Raw genomic sequence first — 14815 nt, 5'->3', positions numbered from 1 at the left:
GGGAGATCATGATGTAGATTCTTTTTTGGAAGATGTTTGGCATAAACAAGTTCCTTCGAAGGTTTCTATCTGTGCGTGGAGGCTGTTGTGTGACAGGTTACCGACTAAGTTTAACTCGGTCAGGTATTATTTCTCAAGATCAACTTTGTGTTACAGGGTGTGGTATGGTGGAATCTGCTTAGCATTTGTTTCTTAACTGTCCATTCTTTAGCTCGCTTTAGCGGCAAGTTTGGTCTTGGATTGGTATTGTCGATGTTGATCCTTTTTTTATCAGAGACCACTTTTTTTCAGTTTATCCACTATAGAGTGGGAAATAGTGCTAGCCGTGAGTTTTTACGGTTACTATGACTTGCTACAGTTTGGATTATGTGGTCCGAGAGGAATAATAAGGTGTTTTAATTCAAAGCTAGATCTATCGTTCAATTATTAGATAGAGTTATATTGCTTACTTTCTGGTGGATTGAGGTCAAGTCTGTTACGCTTACTGGGTTGCTTAGGTGGTGGAAAAATCTCTTTGATTGTTTGAATTTTGTTATTGTTACTATAGTCTTGATGTAATTGTTTGAGGCCTTTGTGGTGCATCTTGTATTAGACAGATCATTTTTATGATATATTCCATTATGGATTTAAAAAAAATTATAAATAAAAAAGTCGATTAAAACACTTTTTTTCTCTCTTTTTTTATTATTTTTTATTTTTAATCTTTTTTCGTCTTTCAAAACCCTTGTTTCTTTCCAACTCTCAAATCTATCATATAAGAAAAGTCTACCATTTGGGACTTTCTTAGGCTGTCCACATCAGCAACTCTTCTCTCAATGATCCACATCAGCTTTGGTGGTTACTACAGAATTTTTGATCCTTCAACTGCATGGTGGGCTGCGGCAGTTATGGCTGTGGAAGTTTCACCCTCACAGCTTCTCATGTTGCTGCAGTTATGTAAGGACCATTACTCTGTGCCTCTCCACGTTCCAAACTGCACAATTGCAGTAATTATGTGTTTAAATGGCTTGCCTATTTATCAGTGATTTCATTCTTCTCTTTCCATGCTTGCTAACTTCTGCGGTAATCATTCAGTGCAGTGTGAATTTGCATTATCATGTCAAGGCCTGTTGAGAGAATAGCAGAGATCAATGATGGAAAAGAGCTTTGGAAGATTGTTGTTAGGATTCACCACCGATGGAAAGTTGTCTCCAACAGCAAGGAACATTTTGAAATGATCTTTGTTGACAAATTGGTGATTACCCTGTTTATGTTTCAGTATGTTTATCATTTACCTATGTTTGTATAGTTTGAATCATTTGTTGGTTTCTGCTGCAGGGAGATGATATTCATGCTGTTGTTCCAGCACCGCATGTGTCGGTTTTCACCGAAAAATGCTTATTAGGCCATACTTATACTGTATCTAATTTTAAGGTGGTGCCTTATGTTCTGGCCTTCAGGGCATCGGGACACAGATATATGATAAAGTTTACTGCTGGAACGTCTGTTCTTGATGAAGACAAACATGAGATACCCGCGAAATCGATTTTATTTACAAGTTTTTCAGACATCATAACAGGGAGGTTTGACAAACATGTTCTGATTCGTGAGTATGGTTTTTGGTTTTTTTATTGTCTCATGTTTTGATGCATTATAGCCGTGTGAAATTAATAAATTTATTTCAGATGTCATTGGAATGGTGGATAGTATTGGTTATGCGCAGACTGAGTCAGGTGCAAAGAAGCAGCAAATTAGCATGATGTTGCGTGATCACAGGTTTGTTTTTTTATACATTAAACTGCCTCATATATGAATCATGTTATATATCTTAATGTGTTGTGATCATGGTTTAGCAACAACATGTTGAACTGTACTCTGTGGGAATCATACGCGGATCAGTTCATCAAGTTTAACAAAGTTAGGGTTGCTGCATCACTACCTACAGTTGTGTTGCTTCAGTATGCCAAAGTGAAGGAAGAAGGTTATTCCATGACTTATTTTATAAATTAATACTAAATCAAAAAAATCTGTGATAAATATATTGACAAGGTTATGTTGTATTTGCAGGAAAGTATCCTCTGTCTGTGACAAACACCTACAATGTGAGCCTTTTATGTGTTGATGCTGATTTTCCGATCATGAAAGACTTTATTGATAGGTATGTTGATAGTGTCATCCATTTTATGCAATTATTTTTTCATGTATGAATTTGAAAATGATCCATGCTCTGCAGAATGCCTGAGGAGAGCAAGGTAACCCTGTCTGACCAACTTGGAGGGAATTCCCAATATTCCTCCCAAAGTTCTGAAAATCAACAGCTCACTCCTGTCCAAAAATTGTTCTCAAAGGCTGTTGTTTTGCCTATTGCTGAGATTATTCAACTTACGGATGTATGTCTTTCTATTTTCCTATATTATCGTAATTATAACCTCATTGTTTAGTGTGTCACATGTTTCTGATTTTGGCGGCTATTTGTCCAGGTTACATTTTGCGCTACTGTCGCTACAACAAAATTATTAGTAGCATCTCCGTTTGGATGGTTCTATCGTGCCTGCCATATGTGTCAATCTATAGTGCGCGGGGACAGCCCCCCCTTTGAGTGTGAATCTGGTCATGAAACCATGGCCGAAGTCCTTAGGTTTTAGTTGTTCTCACCTAATAGATGTTGTTTCTGTCATGTTTTTGATGTTTCTATGTTGTCGGCTTTTTTAACGGAACGACTTCTTATGATGTTCAGGTATAAGATTGAAATTGAGGTTACTCACGGGGGCCAAAGCTGCAATTTTGTCTTCTGGAACAGAGAATGTGAAATGATGTTGGGTTTATCTGCATCGCAACTTCGTAACACTATGATTCAGGTTATATTTTTATTGTGCATACGAATTAGAATGTACTTTTCAATACTCTGTGTACACTAATATGGCCAGTTGTTTAAATAGGCTGGAATTACTGATCCATTGGACTTTCCGTTAGCACTTGATCAGTTGTTGAAGTTGGAAATGGCTATGAAGGTTAAGTGGCATCCACGCTGGAAGAACTGTTCCGTCGTTATGATTATAAAAAATGATCCTATTATCCAGCAACTTAAGGAAAAATGGGGAACAGATGAGGTCAGCTCTAATAAACTGACATTTGTTTTATAAAAGAGGACTTCATATTATAACAATTTTTGGCCTGATTTTGTTTTTCTTTGGTAAATTCTCAAGGAACCTATTCCAATCCAAACTGTCGTACCTGATACTCTGGAGGTAGAAATTTTAAACTGTGTATGCATTTTTTTGCTTTTCCTGTGATTATGTTATATTGAAAACTGTGTTTAACAATATATAGATTAAAGAGAGTGTTGATGAAGCTAAAACAGATGCCAATGAAGACTGTGAATTGGTTACAGTAAGTCTCACTGCAACCCACTTACCTACTTACATTTAGATCAATATTACTAACACTTATCGACTTACATTTATATCACTATTCCTAACTAATAGTCTTCATCGTGGCATTGTAGGACCTGGAAATTACATCTGAACACAAGCCGGATGCTGTTACACCTGGTGGTAAGAGACATCTTCCTGCTGCATCAAGTGAATCTATTGATGGGGAACTGTCATCAAACAAGCTGAAGAAGATAATTAAAATGGAGAAGATTGATTAGGAATATTTTTATTTTGTGTGTGTTTTGCTTAGGTGTTTGTTACAAAAACTGAATGTTAGTTTCCTTTGCTTTTAATCATGTGTGTGATTTCATTTTCTGTAATAATTAGTGCATGAATACTGGCTATGTGCTTCTGTTATGTTCAATTTGATTTAAGAATTATCAATGGTTTCTTTGTCTTATTATATTCAAATGATTCAAATTGAACTACATATTATATATACTATTATTAATTATTTTGATTCTTTTTGATCATATATCAAACATTCCATTTTAACTATACCTCTTATAACGCGGTGCTCCTTTTTTATTATTTTTAATGTTAGTTACAATAATGATGTTGCAAAGAACAGTTTGTTTGGTTTAGCAGAATTTAAGTTTTCTGTTATTGCATTGTAAACTAAAACATGGATTGTGTCTCACAAACAAACACCAGGACTTTTAACATTTGACTATGTTAACTATCAATAAATAATTTTATGTCTGATCTTACTATAATGTTGATACAATATTATGGGACAGATTTCATTTTAACTAACAGCATATCAGAGTGGATTAATAGAATATAATAGGAGAACTTAAAAAATTTGTCCTGAAAACGATTATAGATTAGATCTTCCAGTGGTCACAATATTACTGTGTTCACATTTTGGATAAAGTGCTTACAAAATAACATGTAGCAGAATATATATAACACAATGTACCAAAATAACATTCCCAACATATAATGTAACCATTAAAATTCGGGTATAGTACGCGGTTTGCAAATAGCAGCAGTTTCTTCATTGTCTTTCAACCTTCACATAGATATACGGAGAGAATCGCAGCATACTCCATGCTATTGTATCCCCATTACGCAGGTTAAGAGATTTGGCGAATTCGTACCATCCCAGGGCCATGTACTTTTCATATGGCTGGGGTATTCCTTTTCTGTTAGCTTTGTGAACCTGACAGGTAACAATGTTCTTCGTCCTCACATCCAGCAGGTTGATTTCATCTTGAAAGCGACGGAGGCATCTTTTGGCGATTTCCTTAGGGAAATGCTGCATACAAGAAATAAGGTAACTATTAACGATATATACTATTTACATTTTCAATAACATGCTGCAAATATTCAAATATCTCCTTACCATTACATTCTGCTGTGTAGATTTAGCATTTGTAACATGGGTGTTCCAGAAAAATTTTTGAGCCCCTGTAGAACTGTCTACAGTAATGTCTGTACCGACCTTTGCTTTTTTCACCACTTTACCCTTTTGTTTCTTACCCTGTTTTGATCCACTTGGTTCACCAACTTCAGAAACTTTGATTTCATTTGTGTCAATGTCTGTTGATTCCTCTTTTATCTTTACAGGTCCTGCATTGGGATTGCTGTTAACCATTGCGCTATTTTGTGCGACAACATTAACATTCGTCACAACACGATCAGCAGTGACTTTGCGCTGTTTATTCCTGCGTTTTCTTTCCACCTTAGGATCGTACCCTGTTTCCTTTACCAAATCTTCTATGATTTCCATTGCCTGATCATTGCTGTTCCAACATCAAATATGGATTAAAAACAAACCGCATATGAAGCATTCTTTACTAAGCAATAGTCATATGCCGAGCAACGACGGGATATGAAATCCAACAATAAAAACCAACAATAGTCATTCAGTCACATTTGATTTCTTGACAATACCACACATAATACAACATTGTGCTATATTGATACTACACCCATCATTAAATGTTGTTAAGTGTTATTACCACACTACCATATTTTGTATACCGGTATACCCTATTTTCTACCGCAAAGCAATGGTGAAATAAAATTATCTACTCATACCTGAAATCATTTTCATCATCAGAGGGAATACGCACAGAAGGACCACCGTGTGAAGATGCCATTGTCGGAACCCTAACCGCAGGCAGTTGCAATGCTAAACTTCTATTCAGTGCAATAGGAAACAAGTACTAGGTACATGCAGAAAGTGGGTTAACTGTTCAGTTTCTATTTACTTATAATATTAGTTTTGACTTAAAGTCTTTTTAAAAGAGTAACACATCCATCAAATAAAATATTATAAATAACCTGTATAGATTAAATTAAATACATTTAACACACACAACAGTTATAAGGGAGGGATAAGTAGTAATTTAAATCTATAACCATCATTCTATTCATATTCAGTTCCAATTTCATATATATTCAAGTATCAAAGAAAAATTAAAATCAATACTGCATTCATGACATTTGAACCCACCAATTCCCCTTCAATTAGAAACTGTAAACTTTTAGTATTCAAAATCATGAAGTAGCATGCTATACATCTCATATTGTGTGCATAAATCTATACAAATCAATCTTATTTGTAGTATTATTATTCATCCTACTTTTGTGTTTGTGATGGAAACAGATGTTGTTAAAAACACTGCTCCTCAAACATCCATTGCAAGAAAGAGGAGAAAGCTTATTCTTAAAGCAAAGAGGGATTATCGAAACCGTGTCAGATCAAGCAACCTCACTTCCCATTTAAATCATAATTTTACATCTTCTGTAACATATGAAACCACTATTGAAACGGCTATGGCTAGAAAGAGAAGGAAAATAATCTTGGATAACAGAAAAAGATTGAGAAATTTGTTCAATACTGAAGTTAGTAGGGTTCAAAATACGAACAACATTGTTAGTCAAAGTCAGAACATGGATCATGCATCTACTTCAAATTATAATATGTCAAGTCAGTCCATGGATCATCCATCTACCTCAAATCATAATGTGTCTGTTGAATCTCATTATGAAGACAATGATGACTCCAACTATGACAATAATTTAAATTCTTCTAATAGTTCCAGTTCTGACGAAGATTCAGACCCGGCACAATTACAGGAGGCCCATCTTCAAGGTATTTCCATATCATACACTGATAACCAAATGATGTACACTTCTTCTGTTGATAGACATATTCAGTATTGTGGTTTCTTTTTTCAGAATATTACGATATTGGCGACCAAAGTTATGAATGCGCACACTGCCAAGCATGTATGTGGTACCAAGAAAAAGTGAATAGACACAAAATTACAGCAACTCCTCGCTTTTATCGTTGTTGCCGTGGAGGAAAAATTGTTCTTCCGTTCCTTGAGCAACCTCCACAGGTGTTGGAAGATCTTCTATTTAATAACACATATTCAGATAGTAAAAACTACCAGGCTAACATACGAACATACAACGCAATGTTCTCATTCACTTCCCCTGGAATGAAGTTCGACACAACATATTCTAAAAGAGGTGGACCCCCTACTTTGAGACTGCAGGTTCAGACCTGTCATCGATTTGGTACACTGCTGCCAGAAACAGGGCAACCTCCGCAATATGCTCAATTATACATCTATGACACGGACAATGAAGTTGAACACAGAATAAAATGTTTCAAGTAAGCATGCTCAGACATAATTACACAATTGTTTTATACAAAAATTATGTTAAACTATTTATTCATGGCTGCGAAAAATAAACAGGGACAACAAAGGCATCGAGCGACCGGTTGTCAAAAAGCTCAAGATGATGTTAGATCAGCACAATGTTCATGCCAAAGCTTTTAGAATGGCAAGGGATGTTTTAAGGACAAATTCTTTCACAGATTTAAAACTCAGGCTTATTTCTGATAGATCCGAAGATGGCCGTGTTTACAACAAACCTACTGTCTCAGAAGTGGCTGCACTCATTGTGGGAGACATTGATTCTGCTGATAAAAGGGACATCTTAATTCAGCGCCGCAATGGTGGTTTGCAACGAATAGATGAGTTTCACCCAGCATATTTGGCTTATCAGTATCCTCTTATATTTCCTTATGGGGAAGATGGTTACAGGAAAAATATAATGCACAGATATCGCCATGAAACTGAGGTCACTAAGAGAAACCGTCAAAGCATTAAGGATTGGTTTTCTTACCGGTTACAACAACGTCGCAAAGAGGCAAAAACACTACTTTACTCAAGACGCCTATTTCAACAATTCTTAGTCGACGGCTATGCTATGATGGAATCCGAACGACTGAATTGGTTGAGAGATAATCAGTCGAAATTAAGAGTGGGCAAATATAATAATTTGGCCGCTCAAACTGATTGCGATACAAGAAATGAACACCAAAAGCGAGGAAAACGAGTTGTTCTGCCATCAACATTTGTTGGTAGCAAGAGATATATGGATCAATTATATTTTGACGGTATGGCCATTTCAAGTCAATTGGGATTCCCTGATTTATTTGTTACTTTTACCTGCAACCCAAATTGGCCTGAAATTAAAAGAGCATTGTCAGGCACAGGTCTACAACCCCATGATAGGCCAGATATCATTTCAAAAGTTTTCAAAATAAAGTTTGATACCCTCATGGATGATATTACAAAACACCATGTCGTGGGAAAAGTGATTGCATGTAAGTTGTTTCATTTAATTATACTACTTTTCAATCATGTGTCTGTGTAGTACCAAAATATTACATCGAACTAACTTTCAATTTAATAGATATGTACACCATCGAATTCCAAAAGCGCGGATTGCCACATGCTCACATCTTGATATTCCTACACCCTAAGAGCAAATACCCAACACCATCCGACATAGACAAGATCATTTCTGCTGAAATTTCCGACCCGACTGTTCATCCCAATTTATACAAATTGGTTAGGGCACATATGATGCATGGACCCTGTGGGCTTGCTCGCGTGACCTCACAATGTATGAAGAATGGACGATGTTCTAAATACTACCCCAAAAAGTTTATTGAAGACACTATTGTTGATGTAGAGGGATATCCGCTGTATAGGAGAAGATCAAAAACCTTCACTATTGAAAAAAATGGTATCACCTTGGACAACAGACATGTGGTTCCATATAATACCAGATTTCTTATGAAATACCAGGCACATATAAACATGGAATGGTGTAATCAGAGTACTTCAATAAAATATCTTTTCAAATATATCAATAAAGGCTATGACAGAATAACAGCAGCAGTTTCAACAAATAGCAATCAACCTGTTGATGAGATCCAACAATATCTCGACTGCAGGTATGTCTCACCCAGTGAAGCATGCTGGCGCATTTACTCTTACAATATTCATGGCAGAAAACCAGCTGTGGAACGTATGTTCTATCATTTGGTTGGGGAGAAACCTATATACTATACAGATTATGCACGCATGGAAAATGTGCTGGAAACTGCAAGTGTGACTGAATCAATGTTTACTGCATGGCTGGTAGCAAATGCTAAATATGAAGAGGCACAAACATTAACTTATGGTCAGTTTGTCTCAAAGTTTGTTTACCACAAAAAAAAGAGAGAATGGAAACCGCGGAAAAAAGGCTTCACCATTGGACGTCTCATATGGGTTCCGCCAACAACTGGTGAACTGTTTTACCTGCGCATGATGTTGACGGTGGCAAAAGGACCAACAACATATGAGGAAATCAGGACCGTGGATAACATTCAGTATGATACATTCAGAGATGCATGCTTTGCAATGGGATTTCTTGAAGACGACAAAGAATACATAGCTGCTATAAAGGAGGCAAGTCATTGGGGGACTGGTCATTTTCTTCGAAAACTGTTTGTTATCATGCTTTTGTCTGGTGCTGTTAATCGCCCTGCACATGTTTGGGAACAAACTTGGCTCCTATTATCTGATGGTGTCTTACATACACAAAGAGCATTGGCTGCTAATCCAGGTTTGTTAGACATAATAAAATAGCAAACAAAACAATTTGTTAATAACAAGCTACAGATGACTTACCAACAACATTATAACTCAATTTCTCATATCAATGCAGAATTGGACCTCACACAAGAAGAGTTGTAAAATTTGACTTTAATAGAAATTGAGAAACTGCTTCAGGCAAATAGAAGGACACTAAAGGATTTTAGTCCTATTCCATATCCGGATGCTTATGTTCTTGAACAGTTGGGAAACAGGCTCATATATGATGAGCGTAATTATGATACAGCATCAATGAACTCAGAATTTGAAAATCTGTTTGCTGCTCTTACAGGTAACTATTGCGTCAATTAAATTCATTTTATTTTACGCTTTGAAATTCTATGAATCAATTATTCTAACACCGTTCTACAATCAATATTATGTTCCTAAGATGAGCAAAGAAGTATTTATGAAAAAATCATCCACGCTGTGGAGTCTCAAAAACCTGCGGTTTTCTTCCTTCATGGTTATGGTGGTACCGGAAAAACATATATGTGGAGAACACTCGCAGCTGCATTAAGATCAAAACACGATATATGTTTAACTGTTGCAACTAGCGGTATAGCATCATTGTTACTTCCAGGAGGTAGAACTGCACATTCAAAGTTCAGGATACCGGTACCAACTATGGACAATTCTACTTGCAAGGTTGAATTCAACGATGATGTCGCAGACATGTTACGACAGACAAAGCTTATAATATGGGATGAGGCACCAATGGCGCATAAGTATGCAATAGAATCGCTTGACAGAACTTTGAAAGATGTTATGAGTGCAGACAAAAATTCAACTGATGTATTCGGTGGAAAGGTTGTTGTTTTCGGGGGTGATTTCAGACAGATTTTACCTGTCGTCCCCAGAGGTAGTCGTTCCGATATTGTACACTGTGCCATAAATGCATCTTACATATGGCATTCAGTTGAGGTATTAACATTGACAAGAAACATGCGGCTACGAACAGGATCGACACAGACTGACAAAAATGAGATAGCACAGTTTTCAGATTGGCTTTTAAGAATAGGAGAGGGCCGAATATCTGAGCCTAATGACGGCACCGCCGAAATCAACATACCACCTGATATTCTGATAACAGAATTTGATGATCCAATCGTGGCCATTGTCAATAGCACATACCCTGATTTCATAAATAATTTCCAATGTGTAGATTACCTTAAAAGTCGAGCGATACTTGCCTCTACACTGCAGATTGTTGATCAGATCAATGACCATATACTTAGCTTGATGCCAGGTTAAGCAACAAAAATATATAATTTAATGGATTATATTAATCTAATTTTTGCTTTTACTAATTCTGTTTGGTCAACAATGTAGGAGAGATTCGTGACTACTACAGCGCAAATTCAGTTGACAAGTCTGAGATTCATGACCCAGCAGTAGTTGATATCCTCACACCAGAATTTCTAAGTTCCCTCCGAACATCAGGATTGTCAAACCATCACTTAAAACTAAAGGTTGGGACACCTATAATGCTCATGAGAAATATAGATCAGGCTGAAGGTTTATGTAACGGCACAAGGCTGTGTATAACAAAGATGGCAGCCCATGTACTGGAGGCTTCAATAATGGGTGGTAAAGGTATGGGAAATTTGGTTTACATACCTCGAATGGACATGTCACCATCCCAATCACCATGGCCATTCAAACTGAATAGGAGACAGTTCCCTATTATAGTTTCCTATTCTATGACAATTAACAAATCACAGGGACAGTCCTTGGATAACATTGGTTTGTACTTACCGAAAGATGTATTCACACATGGCCAGATTTATGTCGCATTGTCAAGAGTAACAACAAAAAAGGGAATCAAAATACTGATACATGATGAAGAAAAGAAATTCAGGGAGAAAACTACAAATGTTGTCTATAAAGAAGTTTTTAACAATGTCTAAGTTTTTAGAATTGATCAGAGTAAATCTGTAACAGCAGTAATCTATATTAATAACAGCATATTAGTATTGCAAGTAACTGCTGTAATATATATTACTAATAGCATATTAGCAATGTAAGTAACAGAAATAATATATATATAGCATAACATCTAAAAACCAAAATCTTATATATTAATATAAAGGTGGACCTAAGTCCACCAGAAAATTACAAAAAGTTTAACACTTAGATATTTATAACAAACTTTGACATCATTGTCAATATTTCAACATTGTTACAAGTATCTCCTTGCTGATGGGATCCTTAACGCTGAAGCCCATAGAGTCTCCATCAAGCAGGCACCTTTCCTTGGCAAATTTGTACCAACCACGCCCTAAGAACATCTGACCCTTTTCGGTATGATGAACTTCACATTCATACCTGACTTCCCTTTCCCAGTCAACCAAATCTACAAACCTTGCTCCATGGAGCCAGCGACTTGCCACAACATGCTCAGGAATTTCCTGCAATATTGATATAAAACAACATTAGATAATCCCATTAACTGTTAGGGAAAGACAATAAGCTTAAAACGAATAATAACTTACAAGAAGACATGACTGAGCCATCTTCCCGTTGGACACATCTTGCTTCCAGATACAATATTGTAACTTAGCAGGCTGTTCTACATGGCAACTAAAATCGTCAACAACAGGTTCATGGCATCTGGAACATTATACAAACAGACAACATGGTCAATAAATAAATGTGTTATCAAACATTCTAAATTAAAACATAAAATGTATACTCAACATAAGCTAATTCAAACATACACAGAGTTATCAGAGGTGACAGCTTTCCCCACAGCCATTTGGTTGACCGAGTTTTCTTCACCTGCATGCAACCATATATAACTTTTAAATACAATATGTAACAGAGCAAACTTTCAAATGATGTGTTAACCTTTACCTCTCACTGCTTGATCAACTCTTCCTTCCATCTTTTCAGAAATTCGCAGCTTACACTGTTGATTGCAGAGTAATGATGAATGCTTTAGTGTTTAGTGCTATCAAACTATCTGCACATTACTTATATAACACTCTAAATGGACTCTTCACATACCTGCTACTTTTCCACCGCCCAATAGAAATCAATGCAATTGTTCAATTAGTCTTCTTTGCATTTACATCACTTCAAAACAGTTTTCGTTTTATTTATATGCCTCACGAAAAACAATAACTGCCCATAACCCAATTGATCTTTCACATCCCAATATAATATAACACATTACAACTATTTTATAACCATTTAATATTATCGTACTACTCTTTAACATATACTATTAAATTGAATTTTCAACTATTCATATGTCCATTGTTGTGTGTTTACCTATTAGATTTAATAGCCTACCATTTACAGGAGCCATACCCAAACTTATACCAACAATAATGAAATTAGGTTCCCTATTCTGATCAAGTTTGATAGATATCCTGTTCAATACTTATAATAAACAATACTTAATTTTAAAACAGAGTGGTAATCAATTTTGCATAAAAACCATGGCAGATTCGGCTCAGTCCATGAAACTTACAGCCAAAATTGATAATATTTAATTTAAAACCATACATAGTGCCATAATTGTTAATCTTGGTTCACATCCACCATTACAAAAAAAAACAAAACCATAAATCCCATACAAACCAAACTGCTAAAAAACGGCCCTATACATCCACCACAAACATTGCCTAACCAACAGCTCTATCAACGATCACCACTGCGCTCCACTGTTACCATAATATCTAACACCGGCGGGTAATAAATCACAAAGTGCACTTTATCACCTACTTTCAGTTCCGCTGCCCTTACATAGTCAAACCATTCTCCATACAAATATGTTTCATTTTTTTTTGGCCTCTTCTTCACATTGCACTCATATGGGTACCCGTTGTCCACATCATTGAGGGTAATCTCTGACATTCCAGCAAGCCCACATTTCTCTACTATTTCTGCAGGAATATACTGCACTCATTGACATACAATATCAGTTACATTACATCTCTGTATAACACCAGTGTGCCAACAACTATAGACTTTGAACACTGCTTACCATAACATTTGAGCAAAACTTCTTTACATCATGAACTTCACGTGTCCAGTACGCTTCTTCGAACTCTTCCTGTACAGGACTCATTTCCCTGCAATTAAGACCACATTTACAACACAATGCAAACACAACAGCATCAATATACCTATAACGATAATATATTCCCTATCTCTTATAAATAAACTTTACCTCTCACTATCAGAAGATATCATTATGTATTCAATTCCATCTCCATCATCCCTTCAACACAATAACATACAAACTATTTATTAAACTAAGTTGTAACTCATTATTCCGGAAACACATTCAATTTTGTAGAGGTTAAATGGAATTCAATACAAGAAACAAAATTAAACTATAAGATTACCCTTTATTTTCAACAATCCTGGCAGCCTCTACAGAAACTTTACCGGCATCGTCGACACGATTCAATCTTTGATGTTGTTTCTTCCATTCCTCCATAACATCATCATTCTCCTGTGACCCACTCAGTATCCTCTCAACTGTGAGCCGCTTCCATGGAGTTTGCAACTCCAACCTATCGGGTGAACTGGAATCAAAACAACATTGCGACCTCTAAATGGATGAATATCTTATGATAAACTCTGCAAACAACATAAACAGTAACACATGCACATACCTTCTTGGCTGCGACATTTTGTTCTTCACACTTATCACCCAACCCTGCGTTTCTTACACCAACAATGCCAAAGACAGACTCTTTGATTGCTTATGAATCCAACGTTACTTTCATTTTAAATTCCAGCGTTATGTAACAATACCAATAATAGGATTCTTTTTTGGGCCTATTAACAAATTAGGTCTAACAATAAAAATAGGTTTTCTGCACCAAGGCTAGAATTCTAAGGCCCAATAAACTTTATTGTCCTATTAACTTAGATAAATTAACCAACTATAAGGTCCAACAGGTATTTTTAACCTATTTAAAATATTTTACCTTATAATATGAACTTATATATATATATATATATATATATATATATATATATATATATATATATATATATATATATATATATATATATATATATATATATATATATATATATATATATATATATATATATATATATATATATATATTTTCCCTATTTTATTAAAGTGCCCTAAAACCCACTGCGCGAGACAGACGGGTACCCGTGCGAACGCACGGGTAAGACACTAGTAGAAAATAAATGGGAAGAAGAGAATGAAGCACGTCATACGGGCATATTTATTGGTCGACAGATAAACACCTGAACAAATTCCATTTCTAGTAAGGAGTGTGGAAATTGTATTTCAATTATGTGATTATATTTTCACAAAAGAAGCAAGATAAATTGCGGCTATTAATAAGCATTATAGACTAGTCAATTTTTATACTGGCCACCCTCAAAATAATGATAAGACATTGCCTATTAAAAAAACAGATGTGTTATCTCCTATAGACTTAA

At 35.7% G+C, this 14815-nt stretch overlaps 5 protein-coding genes across 5 annotated transcripts; 3 read left to right on the top strand and 2 right to left on the bottom strand.

The window, feature by feature from the left end:
* The first annotated feature begins 1080 nt into the window (after positions 1-1080).
* On the top strand, positions 1081-2918 carry LOC131605339 (uncharacterized). The gene is made up of 9 exons (XM_058877710.1): positions 1081-1234; positions 1318-1585; positions 1665-1755; positions 1833-1960; positions 2047-2137; positions 2213-2369; positions 2460-2617; positions 2717-2837; positions 2907-2918. The coding sequence occupies exons 1-9, from the start codon at positions 1097-1099 to the stop codon at positions 2916-2918; spliced, it is 1164 nt and encodes a 387-aa protein (XP_058733693.1). The 5' UTR covers positions 1081-1096.
* A 4-nt stretch (positions 2919-2922) lies between these two features.
* LOC131607224 (uncharacterized) lies at positions 2923-3749 on the top strand. The gene is made up of 4 exons (XM_058879245.1): positions 2923-3089; positions 3186-3227; positions 3310-3369; positions 3485-3749. The coding sequence occupies exons 1-4, from the start codon at positions 2979-2981 to the stop codon at positions 3629-3631; spliced, it is 360 nt and encodes a 119-aa protein (XP_058735228.1). The 5' UTR covers positions 2923-2978; the 3' UTR covers positions 3632-3749.
* A 2271-nt stretch (positions 3750-6020) lies between these two features.
* LOC131605338 (uncharacterized) lies at positions 6021-11280 on the top strand. The gene is made up of 7 exons (XM_058877709.1): positions 6021-6519; positions 6606-7047; positions 7133-8049; positions 8139-9341; positions 9489-9662; positions 9762-10619; positions 10703-11280. Exons 1-7 carry the CDS (start codon positions 6021-6023, stop codon positions 11278-11280), a joined length of 4671 nt encoding a protein of 1556 aa, XP_058733692.1.
* A 14-nt stretch (positions 11281-11294) lies between these two features.
* LOC131605336 (uncharacterized) lies at positions 11295-12216 on the bottom strand. Its single transcript, XM_058877708.1, has 4 exons — positions 12091-12216; positions 11866-11983; positions 11557-11781; positions 11295-11321 (listed from the first exon to the last, which is right to left on the bottom strand). The coding sequence occupies exons 1-4, from the start codon at positions 12126-12128 to the stop codon at positions 11295-11297; spliced, it is 408 nt and encodes a 135-aa protein (XP_058733691.1). The 5' UTR covers positions 12129-12216.
* Positions 12217-12906: 690 nt separating this feature from the next.
* LOC131602347 (uncharacterized) lies at positions 12907-14173 on the bottom strand. The gene is made up of 5 exons (XM_058874433.1): positions 14002-14173; positions 13729-13911; positions 13551-13601; positions 13365-13452; positions 12907-13276 (listed from the first exon to the last, which is right to left on the bottom strand). The coding sequence occupies exons 1-5, from the start codon at positions 14016-14018 to the stop codon at positions 13019-13021; spliced, it is 597 nt and encodes a 198-aa protein (XP_058730416.1). The 5' UTR covers positions 14019-14173; the 3' UTR covers positions 12907-13018.
* Positions 14174-14815: the final 642 nt, after the last annotated feature.

The sequence above is a fragment of the Vicia villosa genome, linkage group LG5, assembly GCF_029867415.1.
Source record: "Vicia villosa cultivar HV-30 ecotype Madison, WI linkage group LG5, Vvil1.0, whole genome shotgun sequence".
In the NCBI taxonomy this organism is placed as follows: Eukaryota; Viridiplantae; Streptophyta; class Magnoliopsida; order Fabales; family Fabaceae; genus Vicia; species Vicia villosa.
Note: the sequence above shows the minus strand (reverse complement) of the source record. Positions and strands in the feature narration are given on the sequence as shown.

What these genes read in the sequence shown, in the direction of transcription:
- LOC131605339 (XM_058877710.1), top strand. Translation starts at nt 1,097, where the DNA reads ATGTCAAGGCCTGTTGAGAGAATAGCAGAGATCAATGATGGAAAAGAG. An exon ending in ATGATGTTGCGTGATCACAG is followed by an intron (nt 1,756 to 1,832) that starts GTTTGTTTTTTT and finishes ATCATGGTTTAG; the next exon opens with CAACAACATGTTGAACTGTA. An exon ending in ATGAAAGACTTTATTGATAG is followed by an intron (nt 2,138 to 2,212) that starts GTATGTTGATAG and finishes CATGCTCTGCAG; the next exon opens with AATGCCTGAGGAGAGCAAGG.
- LOC131607224 (XM_058879245.1), top strand. Translation starts at nt 2,979, where the DNA reads ATGGCTATGAAGGTTAAGTGGCATCCACGCTGGAAGAACTGTTCCGTC. An exon ending in AAAAATGGGGAACAGATGAG is followed by an intron (nt 3,090 to 3,185) that starts GTCAGCTCTAAT and finishes TAAATTCTCAAG; the next exon opens with GAACCTATTCCAATCCAAAC. An exon ending in AAGACTGTGAATTGGTTACA is followed by an intron (nt 3,370 to 3,484) that starts GTAAGTCTCACT and finishes GTGGCATTGTAG; the next exon opens with GACCTGGAAATTACATCTGA.
- LOC131605338 (XM_058877709.1), top strand. Translation starts at nt 6,021, where the DNA reads ATGGAAACAGATGTTGTTAAAAACACTGCTCCTCAAACATCCATTGCA. An exon ending in ACAGGAGGCCCATCTTCAAG is followed by an intron (nt 6,520 to 6,605) that starts GTATTTCCATAT and finishes TTCTTTTTTCAG; the next exon opens with AATATTACGATATTGGCGAC. An exon ending in CACAGAATAAAATGTTTCAA is followed by an intron (nt 7,048 to 7,132) that starts GTAAGCATGCTC and finishes AAAAATAAACAG; the next exon opens with GGACAACAAAGGCATCGAGC.
- LOC131605336 (XM_058877708.1), bottom strand. Translation starts at nt 12,128, where the DNA reads ATGGCTGTGGGGAAAGCTGTCACCTCTGATAACTCTGT. An exon ending in GTCACCTCTGATAACTCTGT is followed by an intron (nt 11,984 to 12,090) that starts GTATGTTTGAAT and finishes ATAATGTTCCAG; the next exon opens with ATGCCATGAACCTGTTGTTG. An exon ending in TGGCTCAGTCATGTCTTCTT is followed by an intron (nt 11,782 to 11,865) that starts GTAAGTTATTAT and finishes TCAATATTGCAG; the next exon opens with GAAATTCCTGAGCATGTTGT.
- LOC131602347 (XM_058874433.1), bottom strand. An exon ending in AGGATTGTTGAAAATAAAGG is followed by an intron (nt 13,602 to 13,728) that starts GTAATCTTATAG and finishes ATTGTGTTGAAG; the next exon opens with GGATGATGGAGATGGAATTG. An exon ending in ATATCTTCTGATAGTGAGAG is followed by an intron (nt 13,453 to 13,550) that starts GTAAAGTTTATT and finishes TCTTAATTGCAG; the next exon opens with GGAAATGAGTCCTGTACAGG.